The sequence below is a fragment of the Eschrichtius robustus genome, chromosome 7, assembly GCF_028021215.1.
Source record: "Eschrichtius robustus isolate mEscRob2 chromosome 7, mEscRob2.pri, whole genome shotgun sequence".
Lineage (NCBI taxonomy): Eukaryota > Metazoa > Chordata > Mammalia > Artiodactyla > Eschrichtiidae > Eschrichtius > Eschrichtius robustus.
This window is the reverse complement of record NC_090830.1, coordinates 98,569,102-98,594,443: the sequence shown is the minus strand read 5'-3', so window position 1 is coordinate 98,594,443 and position 25,342 is coordinate 98,569,102. Positions and strand designations below refer to the sequence as shown.

Here is a 25,342-nt window from a genome sequence, read left to right as displayed (position 1 = left end):
TGGATGTAAATTATTTGATTGGTCACAGGGGGGCTTTTTGCCCTGGCAATCCTAGATTTATTTTTTTATATTATATTGCTAATTCTTTGCTCTCATGGAATGATATGTTTATCCATTAAGATGAAATTTCTGACAGGCTTTTGTGACTACCAAACTACTGCAAATTCCAGCACTGCCTAAAAGAAGTTGTGGTTTGTAACTAGTTTCAGCTGAAGACAGGTGCATTAGTGGTGCTATTTTATGAGTTTTGTAATATGTATACATAGAAATAGCATGGGTATTACACCAGAGGAACTGATTCCCTTGGCAGTATTTCAGACCACTGTAGGGATTCTGGGAGAGAAGTAGTAAGAATATATTGGAATTTTTGGACACATCCAAGATTTTTGTTTTTAAACCAGGCATAGATTTTTCTTAACCTTCTTTTTCAGGTCATACAACTTAGCTGCCATGATTCTTAATTATACTAATTATATAATAATATATGATTTATTTAGTATGTTAATTATATGAATTCTAATATTAATGTATTGGAGTTACTACATTAAGTTTTAAGAAGCAGAAGGTGAACACACTTCAGTCCCAATAGGAAGCAATAGAAAATGATAAGAGAATGAGAGTAGGTTCAGGTGAGCAGGCAAATAAGTTGTAGAATTGAAATATTCTAAAATTATGTGTGTTGTTCTAGGTGTACAGATGTCACCTTGTTTTCATGTACATTTACGAATTTATAAAGGATAACTCTGACAAAGATATTTTCTTTGTTACCCCCAACCTGGCTTTTCCTTAGAAAATGTGAGACAGAGACACACAACAGGGGCTGTACAACTACAAGTGGATTTCCCCTTGTTCAAGTTCATTTATTTGAGAGTAAATCAGTTTTTATTTTTCTATAAAGCACATTCACACAAAGAGAAAAACATTATAAAATAAGCTTGGAAATACTTGTTTTTTTCCCCATTAAACCTATACAAACTGATTTTTCTAAAACTTGGGCAGATGCTTCAGTGATGTCTAGAGTACCTGGTTCTGCCTCAGGTAGAAGCTGAGTTAGTTCTTTATATTTTAATCAGTCTGTTCCACTTGCCTGGAAACCTGACTTGTCCCCCCCAACAGTGAACCATATGCACTCAAGGATTCATAATTGAGCATGAAAAATACCTCTGATAAAACTTTATGCCTATGTCCCTCTAGTTGTGTTGCATCAAAAAAAAAAAAAAAAAAAAAAAAAACTCTCCATATGTAAGTGGAACCAAAATTGAACAGGATTGGTCGATACAATTTCAGAGTTTCAATAATAATTGAAAAGCATTTTGATTTTCTGATTCTATTTAACTTATCTTGTATGCTACCATTAGAAAAAAGTATTTCAAAAATTCTTGTTCATTAAATGCCACTTAAAACCACATGGCTTTGCTTAGAATTAACAAGGGCTTAAGCATGTTGGTTAAACAAATGGGCTTAACACAATATTCAGTGTTGCTGAATATGGGAAGTATGCTCTTATGGAAATTTTGTTTGTGTGTGACATATATATATATGTGTGTATATATATATATATATATATATATATATATAAAATATATAATATCAGAGTGAAACATGAATAATTTCATTTCAAGAACGAACATGCACATTATCCCCACTTCTGTTCACCGTGTAACTAAACACCCCAACCATTGCAGTAAGTCAAGAAAAAGATATAATGTTTGGAAATGAAGAAATAAACAGTAATTATTTACAGGTGGTATAATTTTAGTTTGAGTTTTTTATGTAGACAGATAAATTATTAAAATTAATATAAGCTTAGCTAGATCAGCATTGTTCAGTACTTTTTCCTCTGTTGATGGAACTATTCTATATCTTCACAACCTAACGTGGTAGCCATTAGTCTCAAGTCACTAAATTAAAATTAACTAAATTAAATTAACCAAAATATTCAGCTTCTCAGTAGCCACATCCTGTCAGAATGGCTATTATCAAAATGTCTACAAATAACAAATGCTCGCAAGGAGAAAAGGGAGCCCTTGTACACTATTGGTTGGAGTGTAAATTGGTGCAACCACTGTGGAAAACAGTATGGAGGTTCAGAAAATTAAAAATAGAACTACCATATGACAGCAATTCTACTCCTGGGTATATATCCGAAAAAACCAAAACACTAATTCAAAAAGATACATGCACCCCAATGTTCATAGCAGAATTACTTATAATTGCCAAGACATGTAAACAACCTAAGTGTTCATCAACAGATGAATGGATAAAGAAGATGTATTGTGTGTGTGTATATATATATTTATGTATACACACACATGCGCGCACACACACACACACACACACACAATGGAATACCACTCAGCCATGAAAAAGAATGAAATTTTGCCATAAGCAGAACAGAGAAAGATAAATACTGTAAGATATCATATGTGGAATCTAAAAAATACAATAAACTAGTGAATATAACAAAAAAGAAGAGGACTCGCAGATATAGAGAACAAACTAGTAGTTACAAGTGGAGGGTGGGCAATGTAGGTGTGGGGGAGTGGGAGGTACAAACCATTGGGTGTAAGATAGGCTGAAGGATGTATTGTACAGCACAGGGAATATAGCCAGTATTTTGTAATAACTGTAAATGGAAAGTAACCTTCAAAAATTGTATAAGAATAAGATATTTTTAAGTGAAAAGAAAAAAGGACACTAGAATGAAGAGCAAAAGACAAAAATGGCTAAAACATTTGAAAGGAAGAAGAATATATTGGGGAGAATTACTTCAGTAGATATAAAGACTTATTATAAGGTATAGAAGAAAATGTCTTAATTCTACTAAGAACTAGATAAATATATCAGAATAAGAGAACAGTGAGCTCAAATAAAGGTTCAAGATCTATGGAAACTTGAGTTAGGAGAGCATGGGCAATACATATTCCAAAACAATTAGTTATCCATAGGTAGATATATGAAATTGGATCCTGACCTCACACTGTACAAATAAGGTCAATTCCAGACCTAAATGCAAAAGAAAAAATTAGAAAAAAAAATCAAAAGACAATTAGGAGAATACTTCTGTCATGTTGGGATAGGAAAAAATTTATTAAATGAGAATTCTAAAGTACAAACAATAAGGGATAATGTGGTTAAATATGATTACATTGAAATTAATAGCTTTGGCAAGACATAAATACAGTGAAAAGCTAAACTACTGTCTTGTGAATCAATAAAAAAAATGACAATTAATTCAATAGAAAAATAGGCAAAAAAATCACAAAAAAGAAATACAACTGGCCCATAAAATAATATGAAAAATACCCTACTTTTATTAATAATCAGAGAAATGCCATATAATATTGACATTTTTGGCAAAAAATCAAAGTCTGACACTATCAAGTGTTGATGACAATATAGTACAATATGAACTTTCATCCACCGATGGTAGAAATATAACTTGGTGTGACAACCTTGTACCAATACCGAGTCAATACCTAGTAAAATTGAAGATGCGTATACTTTATAACCTTGGTTTTCATTCGTAAGTTTTGATCCTAGTGCAACACTTACCCATGGACACCACAAAACATGCAAAAATGTTCATAAGTAATGTTGTTAATAGCACAACAGACTAATATATAACAACAATAAACCTGGAGGAAGCCCACATTTACATATAGAGAAGAATCAATGAACTATATAATATTCATATAATGACATAGTATACAAACAGGAAATGAACTACAGCTACATATATTAACATGGATGTATTGGATAAATTTCAAGTACAATGCTGATCAAAAGAAACAAGTTGAAGGATATGTGTGGCATGATATTATTTATATAAAGTTTAAAGCCAGGAAAATATATGGTATTTATGCGTGGAATGAGGTGCATGTGAGTGCATGTACACACACTCATTAAAGTAGAAGTACCAGAAAGAGAATCACGAACATAAGATTCACCAGAGATGTTTTGGGGGACGGTAGTGGACACATGGTGAAAGAGATTCTAATTCATTCCTGTGTTGCACAAAAGGTTCAGTTGTCAAACCAGACTCAGGGGAGTCATAGGTCTGAGCCACACTGAATTTAACTAATGACTAAAGGAATGCAGGCAAACGTCAAGCTCAGAAAAATATTCTTCACCTGTACATGACCCAAATTATCAGATACAGCTCCGAAAAGTGTTTTTCTACATTAGGGAACATTTTTTTGTTTTTTGTTTTTGGAATAACAGGACCAATTTTTGAGCAATGTGTGTAGAACATTGTTTGAAAACGGAGATGCTTTGATTTGGGAACTCCTCATTTTTATAATCTGTTAACTACACAGGTAAGAAAATGCTTACCTGACAACCCTTTTCTCCAGCTGGGTCTGCCCCACAAATCTCTGATTTTCCATGTTTCTTTACAACAAACATTGCTTTGCTTATAAAACCTGTTGAATCTATACTAAAACATTTTATTTTGTTTTTGAATTGTTTTCGGTTAAACATGTTGGTTGAGCACATTGATATTGTTTATTGAAGATTTTGGTATTAAAGATTAATTTTATGTGTCCCATTTAAAATATCTAATTTCTACTTTGATTCTTAATTTTAAAAATTATATATATATATATATACATATAAAATTTAAAAAATAGTTCCAAATCTTAAAATTACAATACCATGCATATATCTTATAGAAAAATTAGTATAAAGACAAGTAAAAGAATTATAAAAATAAACACCTTCTCTTTTATCTACCTGGAACTAAAAGTAGTTAAAGCTCTAAATAGCATTTTATGGCAACAAGAGCAATGGTAGAGATTTGGGATAATTGCAATCAAATGCATGGAATTTCTGAAGTAGGAAGTGAGAGAAATGGAATAAAGGGGAAAATAAGGAAAAAAGACCCAAGTTTGGGGGGCACTCAAAATTAAGAGGATGCTTTTCATTGATGTTCTCATTTAATTCACACACAGCACACAAGTACATCCATATGAGATATCCCTCCCAGTTTTCGGGCAAGGTGGTGGGGTAATGGGTTCAAATAGACTAAATATTACCTTTAAGGCTCCATAGCTAGTTCCCTTGCACAGCATTGTGGATCATAAAGTACTTTATGGTTTAGATGAAAAGACTATGTATACAGGTCAAGGTTAGAGAAGCTATATCTGTATATATAACTTTTTCTATCTTGAATTTTTTTTTAGAATTAAAGATGCAAATGTTCATGACTGATGTCTGTGCGTATTTAGAATGATTCATTATATATATAAAGAAAAACTGTGGAAACTACAACTTTAAAGGAGAACTTTTATTCTTGCTCTTTGAGCTGCTTGTTTTCTCACATATATGAACTATAGGAGATAGATTTTTCCTCATATTTATCATATAAGCAGAAAGTGATTTATTCCATAGGTGACCCGTTTTTTATGTCTCTTACTGCATTTCAGTAACATATTTTTTAAGAACATTTCAAAACCCACCAAAATTTCTCCATGGCTTGCGTAAATCTGCCATTTTGAGTTTATAATCCTTTTTATTACCCAAATGGCAAATGTACAGTTATATGTATCCTTATATCTAATTTGCATTAATGAGCTTAATTTATAGTATATTACACCTTAATCCATGACTTTTTTTTTAACAGCCAGGAGGACTGACAAGTAATTTTGTTGAGTTGTCTCATTGTGCAGATAAGAAAACTGAGGTTCAGAAATGAAACAGTGTATCAGTGTTTGTCAAAGGTTGGTTTGTAGAACGATTGCATCTAAATCACCCACATTAATCTTTTGAAATGCAGATTTCCAAAACCCATTCAATCAAAACCTCAGGAATATGAGTTCAGTAACCTTTATTTTAAACAAGACTGCACGCCCCCTCTCCCCACCACACACACACACACACACACACACACACACACACACACACACACACACAGAGTTTGAGAATCACTGGGCTAGTGTATTTCCATTCACATCTGTAAAAGCCTCATCAGTATGCAAATGACTATCTCTCTGATATAGCTCAGTGGTTAAGTGTTAAAAACTTCATTTCCATGCTTTTGAAACACCATGCGGAGGAGTAATCAAATGGGTCAGTGGAGAGTAATAATTGAATTCCCTCCACCTTGCATAGACCTTTTTAATACTTATAAAAATTCTGGTCTTTGACATCCAGTCTCTAAATTCAGAAACCTGAAGCATCGTATTTTTAAATGTGTCTAAGTGTCTGGCATTGTCTCAAGAAATTAGTTTTTCTACTCCATTACATTTTCCAGGTAGGTGAATTTTAACTATTTAAACTTTTTAGATGACACGTAGCCAGTATTATATTTGTAGAGCTTTAGGGGGAAGTGAATTAACACAAAGGTACAATTTACTACATTTATGTCTTCATTCATTCAACAAATACATTATTACTTGCTTTCAATGGACTGTCACCCAACTCCCAAGTCCTATATGGGCGGAGATATCTTGTTAGTAATGAAGCTTTTCTGTTCATGCAATTTACTACTCTTTATTGAGTACTCACTATAAATTACAGAGAATATCAAAGAAATGCCCATTTATTTGAAGAGCATACTATTCATTATGGTAAAATAAAGACATATATGTAATTTATATATCTTCAAAAAAAGAAATCCTGCTGAATGAAACATATGGATCATGAAGACAGTAGTCAGGTAGAGACCTGCAGGAAGTCTTCATGGAAATGTGACTGGCCTTTGAATGAAGGCTGGATTCTTCTTGGCAAAGAGATAGGCATGTCCTAGGAAAACTGGGATGTACATGTAGAGAGGTGTATAGAAAGATGTTAAATTAAGCGAAGCCAAGAAATGGAGACAATATAAACGTCCATCTGCAAGGAAATTGATAAATAAATATAGGATGGAAGAAGACACTAAAACATTAAAATGAATGAACTAGATTTATATATAATAGCATGGAATAAATAATTAAAATAATGTTAAGAGAAAAAATGTAAGTCACAGAATGATTCATACTGTATTATGCTATTCATATATTTTTAAAACACATGCATATAAACACATAAAGACTGGAGGAACACTCACTAAATCCATCACAGGGATTGCCTCATAGAAAGTTGGAAGTGGAAATAGAATTGAAGATTTGAGTGCAATTCAAATTTCTGAATAATTAATTATTTCTGGACAACAACTTGAAAGTATAACAAAATACATGGAGATTGCTTCTTGGGGTGCATGTGAAGTTGCGATATTATTCTTTGGCCCCTTTAGTTGGTAATGTACTTTTTCTCTTCATGAAAATAAGTTTTAAAAAAAGAAGAAATAAGAAATGGAACGAACATCAGTAACCAGTGTTTATTTGATCATCCAGTGTGTACGCAGTGGATACAGGCTTTCATTGTTTCTCTTTCTAGGTAAATGTCACTCGTGAAGACTCGCCAAGTGAAGACCCAGTCTTTCTTAGAACCTTAGGAAAAGGAGATTGGTTTGGAGAGAAAGCCTTGCAGGGGTAAGTAGATCACATGTCACAAAGATTTTGGTTGAATGCTACATAAATTTGTCTTACATATTGAGCTTCTAGCACAATAGTGTGTTTAGTGCTTATTCTACTGTCTGACACAGACCCTTGACGATCAATTTTATTTATTTCCAGCTGGACTTAGAATCTATTTGGGTAGGCTATGGAATTGAGCAGTTAACATCTGTAATCAATCATTTTATATAATTTTATATCAATAGGAAAAATTCTCCTTAATTATAATCTCTATAAAGACTCTAAAAGAGAGGGAGAAGTCTCTGCTAAGCTTATCTTGTACGACAGTTTTACTCGGAATCACAGGAAGATGATTGGTTGAGAATTTTGACATCTCTAAACCTGATTGTACAAACAGTACGTCAAAAGGCAATGAAGCCTTTCTGGGATTCACCTCTGGGTGGTGGTTTTCATCACTAGCTACGGTAGTGGAGGTGGAAGAGGAGGTGCAAGTGAAGGTAAATCACATCCAGATTCACTGTGGATGGGCTCAAAAGGCATTTTACATACCATTTGTACTTTAATCTGTCTTTCTCTTGATTATTATATATGTAGAGGATTCTGGAAAATAATATCACCTGATTTCATTGGTCCAAGATTAGATGCCTCTGTGGAAAATGTCATTTCCAGCAGAGCCAAAGAACCAGAAACATTTCAGTCATTTCTGATTGAGATCACAAGTGGAACACCAGAAAATAAAACATACTTGAGAATTGACAGATTTTCTTTTGTAGCTTATTGTCAGTGAATTATGGTGCTAACTAAAGAAAGGTTTAGAGTGAAAACACCTTCCCAGAATGTGTCTCAGGAAGTGAACTTGGGAATATGGTTTACAGAAAAGTTTCTAAATGTTGCTCTGATATCAAAATTTAAGTTAATGGTATTACGTCTAGATTGAATTCATTCTAGCATATGGTTATTCTTGTGAACTGTCTGGTGCCAAATCTCTCTTTTGCACATATTCAGTCCTCTTCACTGGCCTTCTCTTCACCCCACTCTCACCATTTTCCATCATACCTACCCCCCCAACCTACCTCCATCCCTCTTTCTCATGCCCTTTATGCTTATCTTCTCACCACTCAACCTGGCTTTATCAGCCTGCTCTATGTGTGCCCTCTTAAACGTCACCAGGGATTTGCTACTTACATCATAGAATTGTCTTTCTTTTCTGTCTTCATTTAACATCACTGGTCAGCCATAGTTTTACACTCTTGACCACCCCTTCCTTCTTTAGAATCCCCGTCCTTTGAGACCCTTGCAATTATTAGCGAATTGTTAGCACTTTTTAGAATTTCTTATTTCATTTCCTAAAATTCACCATTGTTTTGTCCTCAGCTCTATCACATACATCTTGGTACATATCCAGATCTATGACTGCCTATTATCTTGATGCAAAGAAATCCCAAATACTTATATGCTGATTTGAGCTCAGTATCTGGCACTTTTGAAATCAGCATGTATTTGTTGAATGAACGAATGAGTGATTGAACAAATGAAGCTCCCTGATGATCCCCAGTCTTGCAGTCCTTTCTGCACTTGATCACTTTCATGACTTGAGTTAGTTTGATGGTGCATAAGGGCTTATGAACTCACTTGACTACAGGGGGCAGGCTGGTAATGTAGTGCATTGGCCAAAATGTTCAGGTTTTTCCATAACGGTACGTTCGAAAAACCCGAACGAACTTCTTGGCCAACCCGATGTCAATGAGTCAAAATAAGATGAGTAAAACTGGTGGCAAACTAGAAAGACTTATACAATTGAGGAGATCAATTACTGAGCTCCAGCTCATTGCTATGCTGTTTTTTTTTTTCTTTTAAGAAACACAGAAAAAACAGGGTTCTGAAAAAAATACGTGATTTTGTAACTTGATTTAAAAAAAAAAAAGCTCTGCTAGCAAACGATTTGACCTGTGAGTTGCCATTTTGTGATGTATATCAATAGGTATGCTTCTTTAAAACTCTGTAACTAGATTCCGACAAAGGCAGCCTGTTAGTTTTAACCTTGTTATTTGCTTGTTTTGATTATTTTTTGACATTTTAATGTTTTGATATTCTAGTCACTAACCTGTTTTTCACTGTGTGTCTCTATGTTCTTTTTTTGATCTTTTCTTTGAATTTCAATGTTTCACACAAGAAATTCTGACTTTTCACAAATCAGATTGATTTGTTTCACTTGTTTCCCTACAAATAACTTAAAAATGTATGTAACTTTAGGATATAAAGTCTTTTGAGCAACCATATATATCCTTGTGAGTAATAGCTATGCTTCTTTGGAAACCTTATGATTTTTAATCCTTGGAAGACAAATTTTATAGTCAGCATTCTCTGTGTGGACATAACACAGCATTTCAGATTGTTGTTTTCTCACAAATAAAATTTATATGTACTGGGGATTTTTATTTTATTTTCCTGAGGATGTTCAGCAGATCATTAAAATATTGACAAATTGATAATATTGAAATCAATCCTTGACCATTCTTTTAAAATTTGAGGGTGCCTAATACTAGTATTGATTAAACACACACAGTATATAATTGAATGACAGAACTGAAATGTGACCTCAGTAACCAAACTCCAGAGCTCCACTATGTAGTTCTGCCTCTAGAATTAACAAGATTCATTTCCTTGTTGGAAGGAGACCGTAGTCATAAATCTAACTATCCTATAATCTATATTATTAACATTCACTAACCAATAGCATCTCATTACTAGAAAAATTTGGTTTATTTATTGCTTTCACTTTTTTTGGTTGACATGAAACGCATTATTCAGTATTGTTGGCTTAAGTGTTATTTTTTTTTGCTGTGATAATGGTTTTTCTACACCAGAGAGAGGGCAGAATGTTTTACTCTTTTCAGCAGTACTCCTTTATATACATGAAAACTAAAGTTGTGTTTAGGGGAATTTACTTCAGGTTTAATCCAATAATTCATGAGTCAATCCATCTACACTCTAACATACCATTGCTTCAAGATCTCTACCTGACTTGAAACCATGTAGAATTCATATTGGCATCAGATAATGTCAAATTCTAAGCCAAATACACACCTCGCATCTGTAGTAATGGGAAATAGATAAGCCCAAGTTGAACCTGAGAGAGATGGGATTGAGCTCCCACTTGCTCCCTCTCCCTTCCCCTAATGTTTGAGTCTTTAGCACAGCATATGGTTAAGAGTTCCAGCACTGAAGTCAGACTGCCTAGGTTGGGATCTACTCTGTAATTTACAGATTATGAGCCCCTGAGAGGCTCTCCTTTGATCTGAATGGAGATGATGATTGTACCTAACTTTTTGGGTTGTTGTGAGGAATAATCAAGGGGATACTTATAAAGCATTCAGGTGAGTACCTAGAATTTAGATGAGTGCTCAAAAATGTTAGCTGCTATCATCACCACCACCGTCATGTCTATTTTTATTTATCATCATCATCATCCCCATTCCCAAGACTGTTCTGCTACTTCTTGACTACAGTTTAGAACACCTGGTATAATTGACATAGCGTTAGATTTTGAATCATCCACTCACTAAGCCAGCCAGTTAATCTCTCTGGGTCTGTTTCTGAATTTGTAAACTGAACCAGTTGAAGTAGATGATCTCTAAGTTTCCTTAGGTCACGTGCCAAATGCAGCCCTGGGCCACCCTGTTAAATGGTGGCATTTGATAGCAGACCTCTGTCAGCAGGGCCCCTCCCTCCGGAAACTATCCCAGCTGTTGTTTATCATTCTGAACACCTTGGCCACATGTTAGGCCCTTCCTTGTTAATGCAAAAATGAATAAGCCAAGTCAGTTTGACAGACTTTGGTATTAGAAGTCTGTATTTCCATAGTTTCTCCTCTCACGGACTGTGATCTGGGCAAGTTAATTAACATTTTTTAACCTGTTTATTTTTTTTAATTAGTAAAATGATAGCACATAAAATATAACAAATACTGGATACAGCATTTTAATATTTTGCAATATTTGAATCTTATTAATACTCATTTATTTATTTGGAAATGAAATATTACAGATACGATTCAAGCCTCTTTCGTATCCTCCCCAAGTACTTTCTCTCCCTCCCACTATCACCATCCTGTCCCTGTACCATAAAGGTAGGAAAGCAAGAATTCAGATCTCTCAGTTGCAAGGCTTGGGTTTCTGTTTCTCTCAGGGAAAACCTCTTTGATGCTTACCTGGGACAACATAGAGAGTTATTTCTAAAGCTTGTGTTTTGTGTGAAGAAATACTCTAGGACTTATAAACGGCTCTGTCCCAGCTGCTTTTTTTTTTTTTTAACATCTTTATTGGAGTATAACTGCTTTACAATGGTGTGTTAGTTTCTGCTTTATAACAAAGTGAATCAGCTATACATATATGTACATCCCCATATCCCCTTCCTCTTGTGTCTCCCTCCCACCCTTCCTATCCCACCCCTCTAGTTGGTCACAAAGCACCGAGCTGATCTCCCTGTGCTATGCGGCTGCTTCCCACTAGCTATCTATTTTACGTTTGGTAGTGTGTGTATGTCCATGCCACTCTCTCACTTCGTCCCAGCTTACCCTTCCCCCTCCCCATGTCCTCAAGTCCATTCTCTATGTCTGTGTCTTTATTCCTGTCCTGCCCCTACGTAAAAAAAAAGAAAAAAAGGTTCTGAAGAACCTAGGGACAGGCCAGCTGCTGTCTTGATAGGGTCATAGCAGGACTTCTTCACCCGCCCTTCATGAGCTATGCTGCCAAGCTCCAGCTCATTTCTCTAACCTTAGGGCTCCTCTCTATTTCCTGCACCTGAGACTTTTAGGGTTTTTCTTCTTTTGTTTCTTTGTCTTTTGTAGTGAGGATTATAATTAACATGGTTTTAGTGAAGATTATTCTTATGAGGATTATAATGGATTATCTATGTAAAATGTAACAGAATGTCTAGTGGGATTTTTTCCCTGTTGTCCTGGATTTGTGGCTAAGGTCCAAAGCCCAAAATCTGTCAGTACTTAGGGCCAGCTTCTTTTTACACAACTGACTGAGAAGAGCCAGAATTGCTTTATTAGTATCACTCCTTCATCCATAAAATAGGAAAAGTAGGGACATCTGAGGTTGGCCTGTTGAGGAGAGCAGTGTTATCAAAAGAAGTAGTTCCCTCAATTCTCTGGTCTCAGCTTGCTTCCTTGTTGAGGATTTACAGATAAACAGGAAATTAAAATAAAGAGTGTGCTACATGATATTATGGGAGAATCACGAAGTGTCATAGCATCATTATTTTATCTATATGTCATCCCAAAACTTTTTCCTGAATTCCAGACCCACTTTCCTGTGAGGCAAGTCCACTTAGACATCACTTAGTTACTTCAAATGGCACTAAGACAAAGCTAAATTAATTTTTCTCTCTACCCCCAACGAAGTGTCTTCCTTTCAAGTGATCCCTATCGCACTAAATGTTTCTCAAACCAGACATTTGGAAGTTATCTCTGAGTCTTTTCTTTCCTAAAATTCCCTAATCACTGATAACTAATCCTATTGATTCTACCTTCTAAATAACTCTCAGTATCACCTGTGTCTTGCCATTCTCACTGCCACTGTTCTGATTAGTTCTGATTAATGCTCTGTCATCTGGATTTTGCTGTTGGTCCTTCTAATTGGTCATTCTGTGTCCAGTCTTGCTCACCTCTCATCCATTCCACACACTATGATAAGTTCACAGTATTAGTTTCTAGGTGGCCATGATAAATTATCACAAACTGAGTGTCTTAAAACAACAGAAATTATTGTTAAATAATTCTGCAGACTAGAAGTTCAAACTCAAGGTGTCACCGTGACCATGTGTCCTCTGAAAGCTCTAGGGAAGAATCTGTCCCATGTCTCTCTCCTGGCTTCTGGAGGCTGCCAACAGTCCTTGATAGGTTTGGCTGGTAGCTTCATCATTCCAATTTCTGTCTCCTTCTTCACATGGCCTTCTCCCCTCTGTTTGTGTCTCTGTATCAAAATCTCTGTCTCCTAATAAGGATACCAGTCATTGCATTTAGGGCCTACCCTATTCCAGTATAACAGCATCTTAAATCAATTATGTCTGCAAAGACCCCATTTCCAAATAAGGTCACGTTCACGGGTCTGGGGGCTTAGGATGTTGACATAGCTTTTGAGGGGACACAATTCAATCCATAACTATCTCTGGAACAACCAGCCTCAGATCATTTTCCTTTTCAGAGGCTGTCTGTGGCACTCCTTGTTGTGAGACCTGTTCCCATCTTACTACTGCAGTCTCATCACCCATGTGCCTACTTCGTGATCTATATTCTAGTCATACTAAGATTTTTTTTTATGTCATCATAATCTCCATGATGTGTTTTGCTATTAGGCATTTGCATTTGAATCATCTTTTATGATTACAGTTCCTCCTGGCATGGATGAATAACTAAACTCACAACAAGCCCCAAGTGGGATGTAAGAACCTGGGAGTCCAGCACAGCACAGAACCCAAAGGTGTAGGCATGTAGAAGCTGACCTGTTGTTCTGTAGGCACTTATGATATGGACATATTCTCTCCTATCTTAACATAAAGATGTCCAGGATACAATACCTCATTGAGCTCTGATGTCAAGGAACTCATCAGAAGATTTACGGAAATCATATCTTTGTTTTGAAGAAGCTATATTGCATACAAAATATAATTACACATCCCTCCCCCCCCCCCACATATTCACAACCCCCTCCCACACACACATCCTGAATTACAGATAGTAGTATGAGAACACCTTTGGCCTAGCCTACACACACACACACATGCACACACACACACACACACACAAAATGAATTTAATTTAATCACCAAAATTTGAGCACGTGCTGTCTGGACTTCTCGAAAGAATAGCTTTACCTGGAATATAAAGTTAGCTGTAGAAAACAATTTTTGTTGTTGTTTGAATTTACTTGATAATCTTGTTAATGCTTTAGTGTGCACTGTAGACTCAGATATATCACTAGAAGTTGATTTAGCTTTTATAATTGTCAGTAACTGATCAGTAACCCAAGATACATTAGTTTTAAATGCATTAGGAAATTGGTTGTTTTTTAAACAAATCTGTTAAATGCAAGAGGATTTATAAGAGAGGACTTCTCTTCTGGAGGAAAGCTTTGGGCCTGCTTACCTGAATGACTGTTCATATAAAAGGGATCAGATTTTTGTAGATGGTTGGGGAACATCACAGAGTCTTAGTATTTTTCCATAAAATATTTTCTTTATCCCTGCTGTCTTAAATACAAGATCATTTCAGTGGTGGAAATTGAGCTACTTACGAAACAATTCAGTCCCTCATTGTTATTCTCCAACATGTCATTCAGACAGATAATTTCCTTCAGGTGCCATAAGATAAGAAAATATAATGTAAATTTGAAAATCTCTTCAAAAACAGATATAAAAATATTTAATTTGAAGCTAATTTCCTTGTTAATGAACTTGGCTAGTATTTTGTGTCTGTCATTTTTATTCTTTCTGAGTCTAAATGATTGCTTCTTAATTTTTCCTTCATACAGTACAGAAGAAAAATGACTTGTTATCAAGCATACTTTGGACAGGCAACAAAGATTTTAATTAGATTCATTGTCATTACACTAATCACTTGTGATGACTGAAAAAATGTTTTAAAACCATCTGAATATTCTTGCCAAAAATTATCTTTGAAGGAACATTTACTAATGTATTCTGATTGAGACTGTATCCACATGAAACAAGCATTTCCAGCTGTATTTGGCTTCACACTGTTCTCATTCCTCATTCATACAATGAAATGGGAGTGGAAGATCTTTCAGAAAATATGCTATGTGATAGTTGTCTCACCCCATGTTCCAGGACATTTCAAGTAGTATTTAAGGGGCTTCAAGTTCACCACCCCTTCCCAGGGCCATGTTCAAATATGTCAATAAATAATCATATAGGTATCCATAATTTAATCAAGCAACAAACAATCAAAAATTGAAAAAGTACCATTTATGATAGCTTTAAAATTATGAAGTAATTGGAGATAAATTTGACAAAAGATGTATAAAACCTGTGTACTGAAATCTATAAAACATTTCCAAGAGAAATGTTGAGATATACTGTATTTGTTACAACATTTTCATGCGTCATAAGACTCAATATTGTTCTCCTCGATTGATCTACACATCCAGTGAAATCCCAGTCAAAATCCCAGCAAGCTTTTTTGTAGAAATTGATTTTAAAATTCATATGGAAATTTAAGGGACCTACAGTAGTCAAAAGACTTTTGAAAAAAAGAAATTTAAAAGATTAAACCTACTAGACTTTGAGACTTATTTTAAAACCACAATACTTAAGGCAGTGTGGTATTGATGTCAAGATAGGCAAACGGATCTATGGAACAGAATAAAGAGTTCCAAAATCAACCACACATATATTGCTGGCTTAGTCAGCTTGGGCTGCCATAACAAAATATCATACAGTGGGTGGCTTCAACAACAGAAGCTTATTTTCTCACAGTTCTGGAGGTTGGAAGTCTGAGATCAGGGTGCGTACATGGTTGGGTTCTGGTGAGGACTCACTTCATGGCTTGCAGATGGCTGCCTTCTTGCTATGTGCTCACATGGCCATTCCTCAGCATGAGCACATGGAGAGAGAGAGTGCAAGCTTTCTGGTGTCACTTCTTATAAGGGCACTAATTCCATCATGAGTGCCCCACCCTTATGACCTCATCTAAACCTAGGTATCTCCCAAAGGCTCCATCTCTAAATACCATCGTACTGGGGATTAGGGCTTCATCATATGAATCGGTGGTAGTGGAGCACACAGTTCAGTCCATAGCATTTGTCAATTGATTCTCAACGGCAGTTCAAAGACAGTTCAGTTAAGAAAGGTCAGCCATTCACCATTTTCCATAAATGGTGTTGAAACAACTAAACATCCGTTAAATTTTTTTAAAAACTTGGCTCTATACCTTGCACCATATACAAAAATTAACTTAAAATGTATCATAGACCTCAATGTGAAACTGTAACTGTAAAATCTTTAGAAAAAAAAATGTAGGAGATAAATTTTGTGAACTTTGGTTAGGCAAGAATATATATATATATATATATATACACACACACACACACACACACACACACGTACACATACACACACTACCTAAACGTAATCCATAAAAGAAAAAAATATACTTCATTAAAATTATAAAATTCTGTTCTTTTAAAAACACTATCAGGAGGAGGAAAATAAAATGTTTTCTTCACAGACTGAGAGAAAATATTTGCAAAATCATATATACGAAAAAGCCTTGATTGCAGACTATATAAAGAAATCTCAAATCTCAATAATTAGGAAACAACCCAATTTTTAAATAGGCAAATGATTTGGACAGACATTTCATCAATAAAGAGAAACTGACCACAAATAAGCACATGAACATTTGCTCACCACGATTTGTCATTAAGATAATGCAAATTAAAACCACAATGTACATTGGAATGGCTAAAATTTAGAAGATGGTGGAGAGGATGTGGAACAAGTAGAACTTTCGTATACTGCTGGGAGGGCAGTGACGAAAATGGAACCAACATTTTTGAAAACAGTTTTGCAGCTTCTTAAAAAGTTAAACGTATTATGTGCCACATTATTCATCCATCCCATTCCTAGCTATTTATATGAAACCTGAAAGCTTATGTCCATGAAAAGACTTGTCCACAAATGTTCATGACAGCTTTATTTGTAATATCCCCAAACTTGAAACAACCCAAATGTGTGTCAACAGATGAATGGATAAACAAATCATGGTATAGTCATACACTGAAGTACTTTTGAGCAATAAAAACAGTGACGTATTGACATTCAACAACATAGAAGCATATCAAAGTAATTGTGATGAGTGAAATAAACCAGTTAAAAAAAGAGTACATACTGTGTGCTTCCATTTATATAAAATCTAGAAAATGCCAACTGATCTATAGTGACAGAAAGCAGGTCAGATTTTACCTAGGGAAGAGGAAAGACCCTTGCCTTCTCCAAGAGGAAATGGGTGTTTCCAAGCTGTTGACTTAATTCCCTACTTCAGCCTTTTCTGAACAATAGTCATTGAAAGTATGGATTTATCCATCTAGGTAAATAAGTTTAATACTAAGTAAAGAAATAATATACAAAATAAAGTGTATATTTTACATAAAGTGTTTATTAATGTACTGCTTAAAGTCATCTGAAGCAGCAGTGATCCTCACATTCCACATTAGGAAATGTAAACTATTTATTAAGACAGTTAAACCAGTATGCCTATATGTAACTACAGTACGTTATGCTACAAGATTTTAAATTTAAACAGCATGCACTTTAATGTTGCTCTCTTAAATTTGTCTAGTCACTCTTATCAAAAATGTATTGTTTACTGTTTGATGCTGAGGTGTTTAAAGGTAAATAAGACTGATTTCCTGCCCTCCAAGATACTGTGCCAAATACTCTTACCTACGTTATTCTGTTTCATACTCACAGCAATCATTATTAGCCCCATTCTGCATGTAGGAAAACTGAGGCTCAGTGAGGTTAAGTGACCTGCACAAAGTCAGAGAGCTAAGTCAGCAGGAAGCTAGGGTTCAAACTCAAGTCCCTTTGGTCCCATGATATATTGCCTTTTCAGTTGACCATACTGCAGTTACATGCAACAGTGACCAGGTGGGGACAGAATGGACATCCTAGGGAGTTCTCAGTGCTTGAGAGTTTAATTTTATTACTGTTGCCCTTTCCTATCCAAATTAGGTATAACAACAGTACCCAGGAGAAAAGCATATAGCTGCTTTTTTTTTTTTTTTTCTATTTTCTCATAGGTCATACTCTCCTGAGATACCCAAGACATTTGTCCTCTACCAATCCCCATGATTTAGATGATTGAGGCTCACTTAGCATAAAAATACTTGTGGTTTCATCTTGGTGGAAAGCTCTAGTTTTCTATTGCCAATGGAAATGATTTTAGAGCAAATGGACCTATCCCTCACCCTTCTTTTCCCTTTAAGTGGCTGTAGAACCATTTCTAAAACTATCCCACAACGCAGATCTGTGGGTATTAAGAGTTTATCCTATAAGGTGTAATGGCTGCCCTACTGTTTTCTAAAATATTCCTGAGTGTTTGAGCTTAGTGATGCCCTCAGCATCAGTAGACGACAGTTGCCTGCTACCCAGATGGCTGACTGCCTCTCTCACTGTCTATTTAACATTTTTGCTGCAAACCTGCTCCCCATATGGGGAAACATGTTGGTTTGAAAGCAACATTTTCCACAAACATTCCTTAACAAGAATACAGGTTTTCTACCGCCCCCATCCATATGTATTTTTTTCCTTAGAAACATGGATTTGCTATCCTGGAGAAATGGATTTTTTTTTTTTTTTTACTTTAAGGCTTTTGAATTTATGTTACCAAACACAAATAGTCAAGAATTGTAAAACATGTGCCTGATGTTAACTTTTAAATTTGTGAATTTTAAAATTATGAACTTTTAATATCATATATTTTTCTTAATATATGGGGGGAAATAAAAGGTATGTTTCTTTATTTTTAAACCTACCTCAGAATAATCAGAATTTGAAATGATAGAAAATAATGGGTTTTAGAACCTTTGCTACTTACTATAAGCAATTGATATTTTGTATCTCTCTTAACTTCCTACATCCACAATCCATATACTACTATGTGGTAACATATGCTCTCCGTCGCTATGTGCACCTCATGAGCTCTGAGGATAAGCCAGCTGTCACACATATGAGACTACAATAGACCATATTTATTTTTATTAATTTCCATTTTAACTGGTATTTTTATTCAAAAGAAGACTGGATAAATTATTCTGTCACCAGCCACAACAAATTTCATTAATTTTCCATTTGCTAAAGTAGAGTGAGTAATTAAGAATTGGAATATGTCTTACAATTTCTCCTTCTAGCAATGTCTGAATATCCTGAAAAGAGTTGCTTAGCCAAATGATTTTATTTAAAGTAGCAAGACTATATGTTTGTGGAAATGGGAAATAACTTTAAGTGATTGATGAGTGATATTGATAAATATTTTATATTTATAGATTTTATTATTCATTTCAAGATTCAGAGAGTGGATCATGGATCTCTGGGTCTCCCCTAAGAACAGAGCTGGTTACACTTATAGGCAAATACTATGACTGAGCAGTCTTGACTAGCTTTTTTCTTTCTTTCTCTCAAATGTATTATTTTCCCTTCAAACCAGTTACTCTGTTAAGAATACCACATTTCCCTAGTCACCCAGGTGTGAAAGTTAAAGACAACCTCTGAAAGCCCCACCCCACCTCCTTGACATGACATAGCTCTCCCTCCATATTTTGACACCAAATTTTATGGACTATTTTTCCACAGTATTTCTCACATCTCTTTTATCAATTTTCCTACCATAATTCAGATCTTTTCTTTACCTGTAACTGATGCTATTGGATTTGTTTTCTCATTCATCATATCCTAATATATCACAAACACCACAACACTGGCCAGGCAAATAGGATCCTTACTCTGTCCTGAGCTTTAGCTGTTCCCATTCTGGTCTTTCTCTGCCATACCTCTTTCCAAAGGAAAAGGAGTCTTCAGGGTCAGGGGAATGTGCCCACCTGGAAAATAAGCATCCCCTTCTAGACCATTCTTTAAGGGAGCAGGATAAGGGAGATGGGGTGGTAGGGGAAAAAGACATGTATACTTTTTTTTAAGTTGAAAGATAGTTGATGTACCATACTAGTATTTTAGTTTTAGGGGTACTAAACAGTGATTTGACATTTGCATACATTATGAAGTGATCACCACAGTAAGTCTAGTAACCATCTGTCCCCATAGAAACTTATTACAATATTATTAACTATATTCCTTATGCTGTATATTATATCTCTCTGGATTATTTATTTTATAGCTGGAGGTTTGTACCTCTTAATTCCCTTAACCTATTTCACCTCCCACTCCCCTCTACTCTGGCAACTACCCATTTGTTCTCTGTATCTATGAGTCTGTTTTTGTTTTGTTTTGTTTGTTTGTATTGTTTTTAGATTCCACATGTAAGTAAGATCATATGGTATTTGTCATTCTCTCTCTGACTTATTTCACTTAGCCTAATACCCTCAGATTCATCCGTGTTGTTGCAAATGGCAAGATTTCATTCTTTTTATGTCTGAGTAATATTCCATTTTATGTATATACCACATCTTCTTTGTCCATTCATCTATCAAAGGACACAGGTTGCTTCCATATCTTGGCTACTATAAATAATGCTGCAGTGAACATTGGGGTTCATATATCTTTTCAATTAGTGTTTTTGTTTTCTTTAGGTAAATACCCAGAAATGAAATTGCTGGATCATATGGCAGTTCCACTTTTTTTTTTTTCTTTTTTCTTTTTTTCTTTCTATTTTTAATTTTTTGAGGAAACTCCATATTGTTTTCCACAATGATTTTACCAATTTACATTCCCAACAGTACATGAGAGTTCCCTTTTTCCTACATCCTCATGAACACTTATTTATTGTCTTTTAATGATTACCATTTTTGTAGGTATGAGATGTTCACTCGTGGTTTTCATTTGCATTTCCCTGATGATTCGTGATGTTGAGCATCTGTTCATGTGTCTTTTGGCCATGTATATGTCCTCTTTGTAGAAAATGTCTGTTCAGGTCCTCTGACCATTTTTTCGTTGAATTGTTTTTTTTTTTGATGCTGAGTTGTATGAGTTCTTAGAATATTTTGGATATTAACACATTAGATATATCATTTACGAACATCTTCTCCTATTCAGTAGGCTACCTTTTCATTTTTGAATTTTATTTATTTTTTTATACAGCAGGTTCTTATTAGTCATCAATTTTATACACATCAGTGTATACATGTCAATCCCAGTCGCCCACTTCATCACACCACCACCCCAACCCCGCCACGGCTTTCCCCCCTTGGTGTCCATTCGTTTGTTCTCTACATCTGTGTCTCAATTTCTGCCCTGCAAACCGGTTCATCTGTACCATTTTTCTAGGTTCCACATATATGTGTTAATATACAATATTTGTTTTTCTATTTCTGACTTACTTCACTATGTATGACAGTCTCTAGATCCATCCACGTCTCAACAAATGACCCAATTTCGTTCCTTTTTATGGCTGAGTAATATTCCATTGTATATATGTGCCACATCTTCTTTATCCATTCATCTATCGATGGGCATTTAGGTTGCTTCCATGACCTGGCTATTGTAAATAGTGCTGCAATGAATATTGAGGTGCATGTGTCTTTTTGAATTATGGGTTTCTCTGGGTATATGCCCAGTAGTGGGATTGCTGGATCATATGATAATTCTATTTTTAGTTTCTTAAGGAACCTCCATACTGTTCTCCATAGTGGCTGTATCAATTTACATTCCCACCAACAGTGTGAGAGGGTTCCCCTTTCTCCACACCCTCTCCAGCATTTGTTGTTTGTAGATTTTCTGATGATGCCCATTCTAACTGGTGTGAGGTGATACCTCATTGTAGTTTTGATTTGCGTTTCCCTAATAATTAGTGATGTTGAGCAGCTTTTCATGTGCTTCCTGGCCATCTGTATGTCTTGTTTGGAGAAATGTCTATTTAGGTCTTCTGCCCATTTTTGGATTGGGTTGTTTGTTTTTTTAATATTGAGCTGCATGAGCTGTTTATGTATTTTGGAGATTAATCCTATGTCCGTTGATTCATTTGCAAATATTTTCTCCCATTCTGAGGGTTGTCTTTTCGTCTTGTTTATGGTTTCCATTGCTGTGCAAAAGCTTTTATGTTTCATTAGGTCCCATTTGTTAATTTTTGTTTTTATTTCCATTACTCTAGGAGGTGGATCAAAAAAGATTTTGCTGTGATTTATGTCAAAGAGTGTTCTTCCTATGTTTTCCTCTAAGAGTTTTATAGTGTCCGATCTTACATTTAGATCTCTAATCCATTTTGAGTTTATTTTTGTATATTGTGTTAGGGAGTGTTCTAATTTCATTCTTTTACATGTAGCTGTCCAGTTCTCCCAGCACCACTTATTGAAGAGACTGTCTTTTCTCCATTGTATATGCTTGCCTCCTTTGTCATAGATAAGTTGACCATAGGTGTGTGGGTTTATCTCTGGGCTTTCTATCTTGTTCCATTAATCTATATTTCTGTTTTTGTGCCAGTACCATATTGTCTTGATTACTGTTGCTTTGTAGTATAGTCTGAAGTCAGGGAGTCTGATTCCTCCAGCTCCGTTTTTTTCCCTCAAGACTGCTTTGGCTATTCGGGGTCTTTTGTGTCTACATACAAATTTTAAGATTTTTTGTTCTAGTTCTGTAAAAAATGCCGCTGGTAATTTGATAGGGATTGCATTGAATCTGTAGATTGCTTTGGGTAGTATAGTCATTTTCACAATATTGATTCTTCCAATCCAAGAGCATGGTATATATCTCCAATTGTTGATACCATCTTTAATTTCTTTCATCAGTGTCTTATAGTTTTCTGCATACAGGTCTTTTGTCTCCCTTGGTATGTTTATTCCTAGGTGTTTTATTCTTTTTGTTGCAATGGTAAATGGGAGTGTTTCCTTAATTTCTCTTTCAGATTTTTCATCATTAGTGTATAGGAATGCAAGAGATTTCTGTGCATTAATTTTGTATCCTGCAAATTCATCGATTTACCACATTTACCAAATTCATCGATTAGCTCTAGTAGTTTTCTGGTGGCATCTTTAGGATTCTCTATGTATAGTATCATGTCATCTACAAACAGTGACAGTTTTACTTCTTCTTTTCCAATTTGTATTCCTTTTATTTCTTTTTCTTCTCTGATTGCCGTGGCTAGGACTTCCAAAACTATGTTGAATAATAGTGGCGAGAGTGAACATCCTTGTCTTGCTCCTGATCTTAGACGAAATGCTTTCAGTTTTTCACCATTGAGAATGGTGTTTGCTGTGGGTTTGCCGTATATGGCCTTTATTATGTTGAGGTAGGTTCCCTCTATGCCCACTTTCTGGAGAGTTTTTATCATAAATGGGTGTTGAATTTTGTCAAAAGCTTTTTCTGCATCTATTGAGATGATCATATGGTTTTTCTTCTTCAATTTGTTAATATGGTGTATCACATTGATTGATTTGCATATACTGAAGAATCCTTGCATCCCTGGGATAAATCCCACTTGGTCATGGTGTATGATCCTTTTAATGTGTTGTTGAATTCTGTTTGCTAGTATTTTGTTGAGGATTTTTGCATCGATATTCATCAGTGATATTGGTCTGTAATTTTCTTTTATGTAGTATCTTTGTCTGGTTTTGTTATGAGGGTGATGGTGGCCTCATAGAATGATTTTGGGAGTGTTCCTTCCTCTGCAATTTTTTGGAAGAGTTTGAGAAGGATGGGTGTTAACTCTTCTCTAAATGTTTGATAGAATTCACCTGTGAAGCCGTCTGGTCCTTGATTTTGTTTGTTGGATGATTTTTAATCGCAGTTTCAATTTCATTGCTTGTGATTGGTCTGTTCATATTTTCTATTTCTTCCTGGTTCAGCCTTGGAAGGTTATACTTTTCTAAGAATTTGTCCATTTCTTCCAGGTGGTCTATTTTATTGGCATAGAGTTGTTTGTAGTAGTCTCTTAGGATGCTTTGTATTTCCGCAGTGTCTGTTGTAACTTCTCCTTTTTCATTTCTACTTTTATTGATTTGAGTCCTCTCCCTCTTTTTCTTGATGAGTCTGGCTAATGGTTTATCAATTTTGTTTATCTTCTCAAAGAACCAGCGTTTAGTTTTATTGATCTTTGCTATTGTTTTCCTTGTTTCTATTTCATTTATTTCTGCTCTGATCTTTATCATTTCTTTCCTTCTGCTAATTTTGGGTTTTGTTTGTTCTTCTTTCTCTAGTTCCTTTAGGTGTAAGGTTAGAGTGTTTATTTGAGATTTTTCTTGTTTCTTGAGGTAGGCTTGTATAGCTATAAACTTCCATCTTAGAACTGCTTTTGCTGCATCCCATAGGTTTTGGATCACCGTGTTTTCATTGTCATTTGTCTCTAGGTATTTTTTGATTTCCTCTTTGATCTCTTCAGTGATCTCTTGGTTATTTAGTAACGTATTGTTTAGCCTCCATGTGTTTGTGTTTTTTATGTTTTTTCCCTGTAATTCATTTCTAATCTCATAACATTGTGGTCAGAAAAGATGCTTGATATGATTTCAATTTTCTTAAATTTACTGAGGCTTGACTTGTGACCTAGGATGTGATCTATCCTGGAGAATGTTCCATGCGCACTTGAGAAGAAAGCGTAATCTGCTGTTTTTCGATGGAATGTCCTATAAATATCAATTAAATCTATCTGGTCTATTGTGTCATTTAAAGCTTCTGTTTCCTTATTTATTTTCATTTTGGATGATCTGTCCATTGGTGTAAGTGAGGTGTTAAAGTCCCCCACTATGATTGTGTTACTGTCGATTTCCTCTTTTATAGCTGTTAGCAGTTGCCTTATGTATTGAGGTGCTCCTATGTTGGGTGCATATATATTTATAATTGTTATATCTTCTTCTTGGATTGATCCCCTGATCATTATGTAGTGTCCTTCCTTGTCTCTTGTAACATTCTTTATTTTAAAGTCTATTTTATCTGATATGAGTCTTGCTACTCCAGCTTTGTTTTGATTTCCATTTGCATGGAATATCTTTTTCCATCCCCTCACTTTCAGTCTGAATGTGTCCCTAGGTCTGAAGTGGGTCTCCTGTAGACAGCATATATATGGGTCTTGTTTTTGTATCCATTCAGCAAGCCCGTGTCTCTTGGCTGGAGCATTTAATCCTTTCACGTTTAGGATAATTGTCAATATGTATGTTCCTGTGACCATTTTCTGAATTGTTTTGGGTTTGTTTTTCTAG

General features: G+C 35.2%; 1 protein-coding gene across 2 annotated transcripts in view; it reads left to right on the top strand.

Annotated features, from left to right (window-relative positions):
• PRKG1 (protein kinase cGMP-dependent 1) overlaps positions 1-25,342 on the top strand; it is a 1,243,975-nt gene that overhangs the window by 1,030,417 nt on the left and 188,216 nt on the right. For both annotated transcript variants that reach the window (XM_068548120.1, XM_068548119.1), the window contains exon 7: positions 7,378-7,472. In XM_068548120.1, the coding sequence (XP_068404221.1) occupies positions 7,378-7,472 (95 nt within the window). The remainder of the gene's footprint in view (positions 1-7,377; positions 7,473-25,342) is intronic.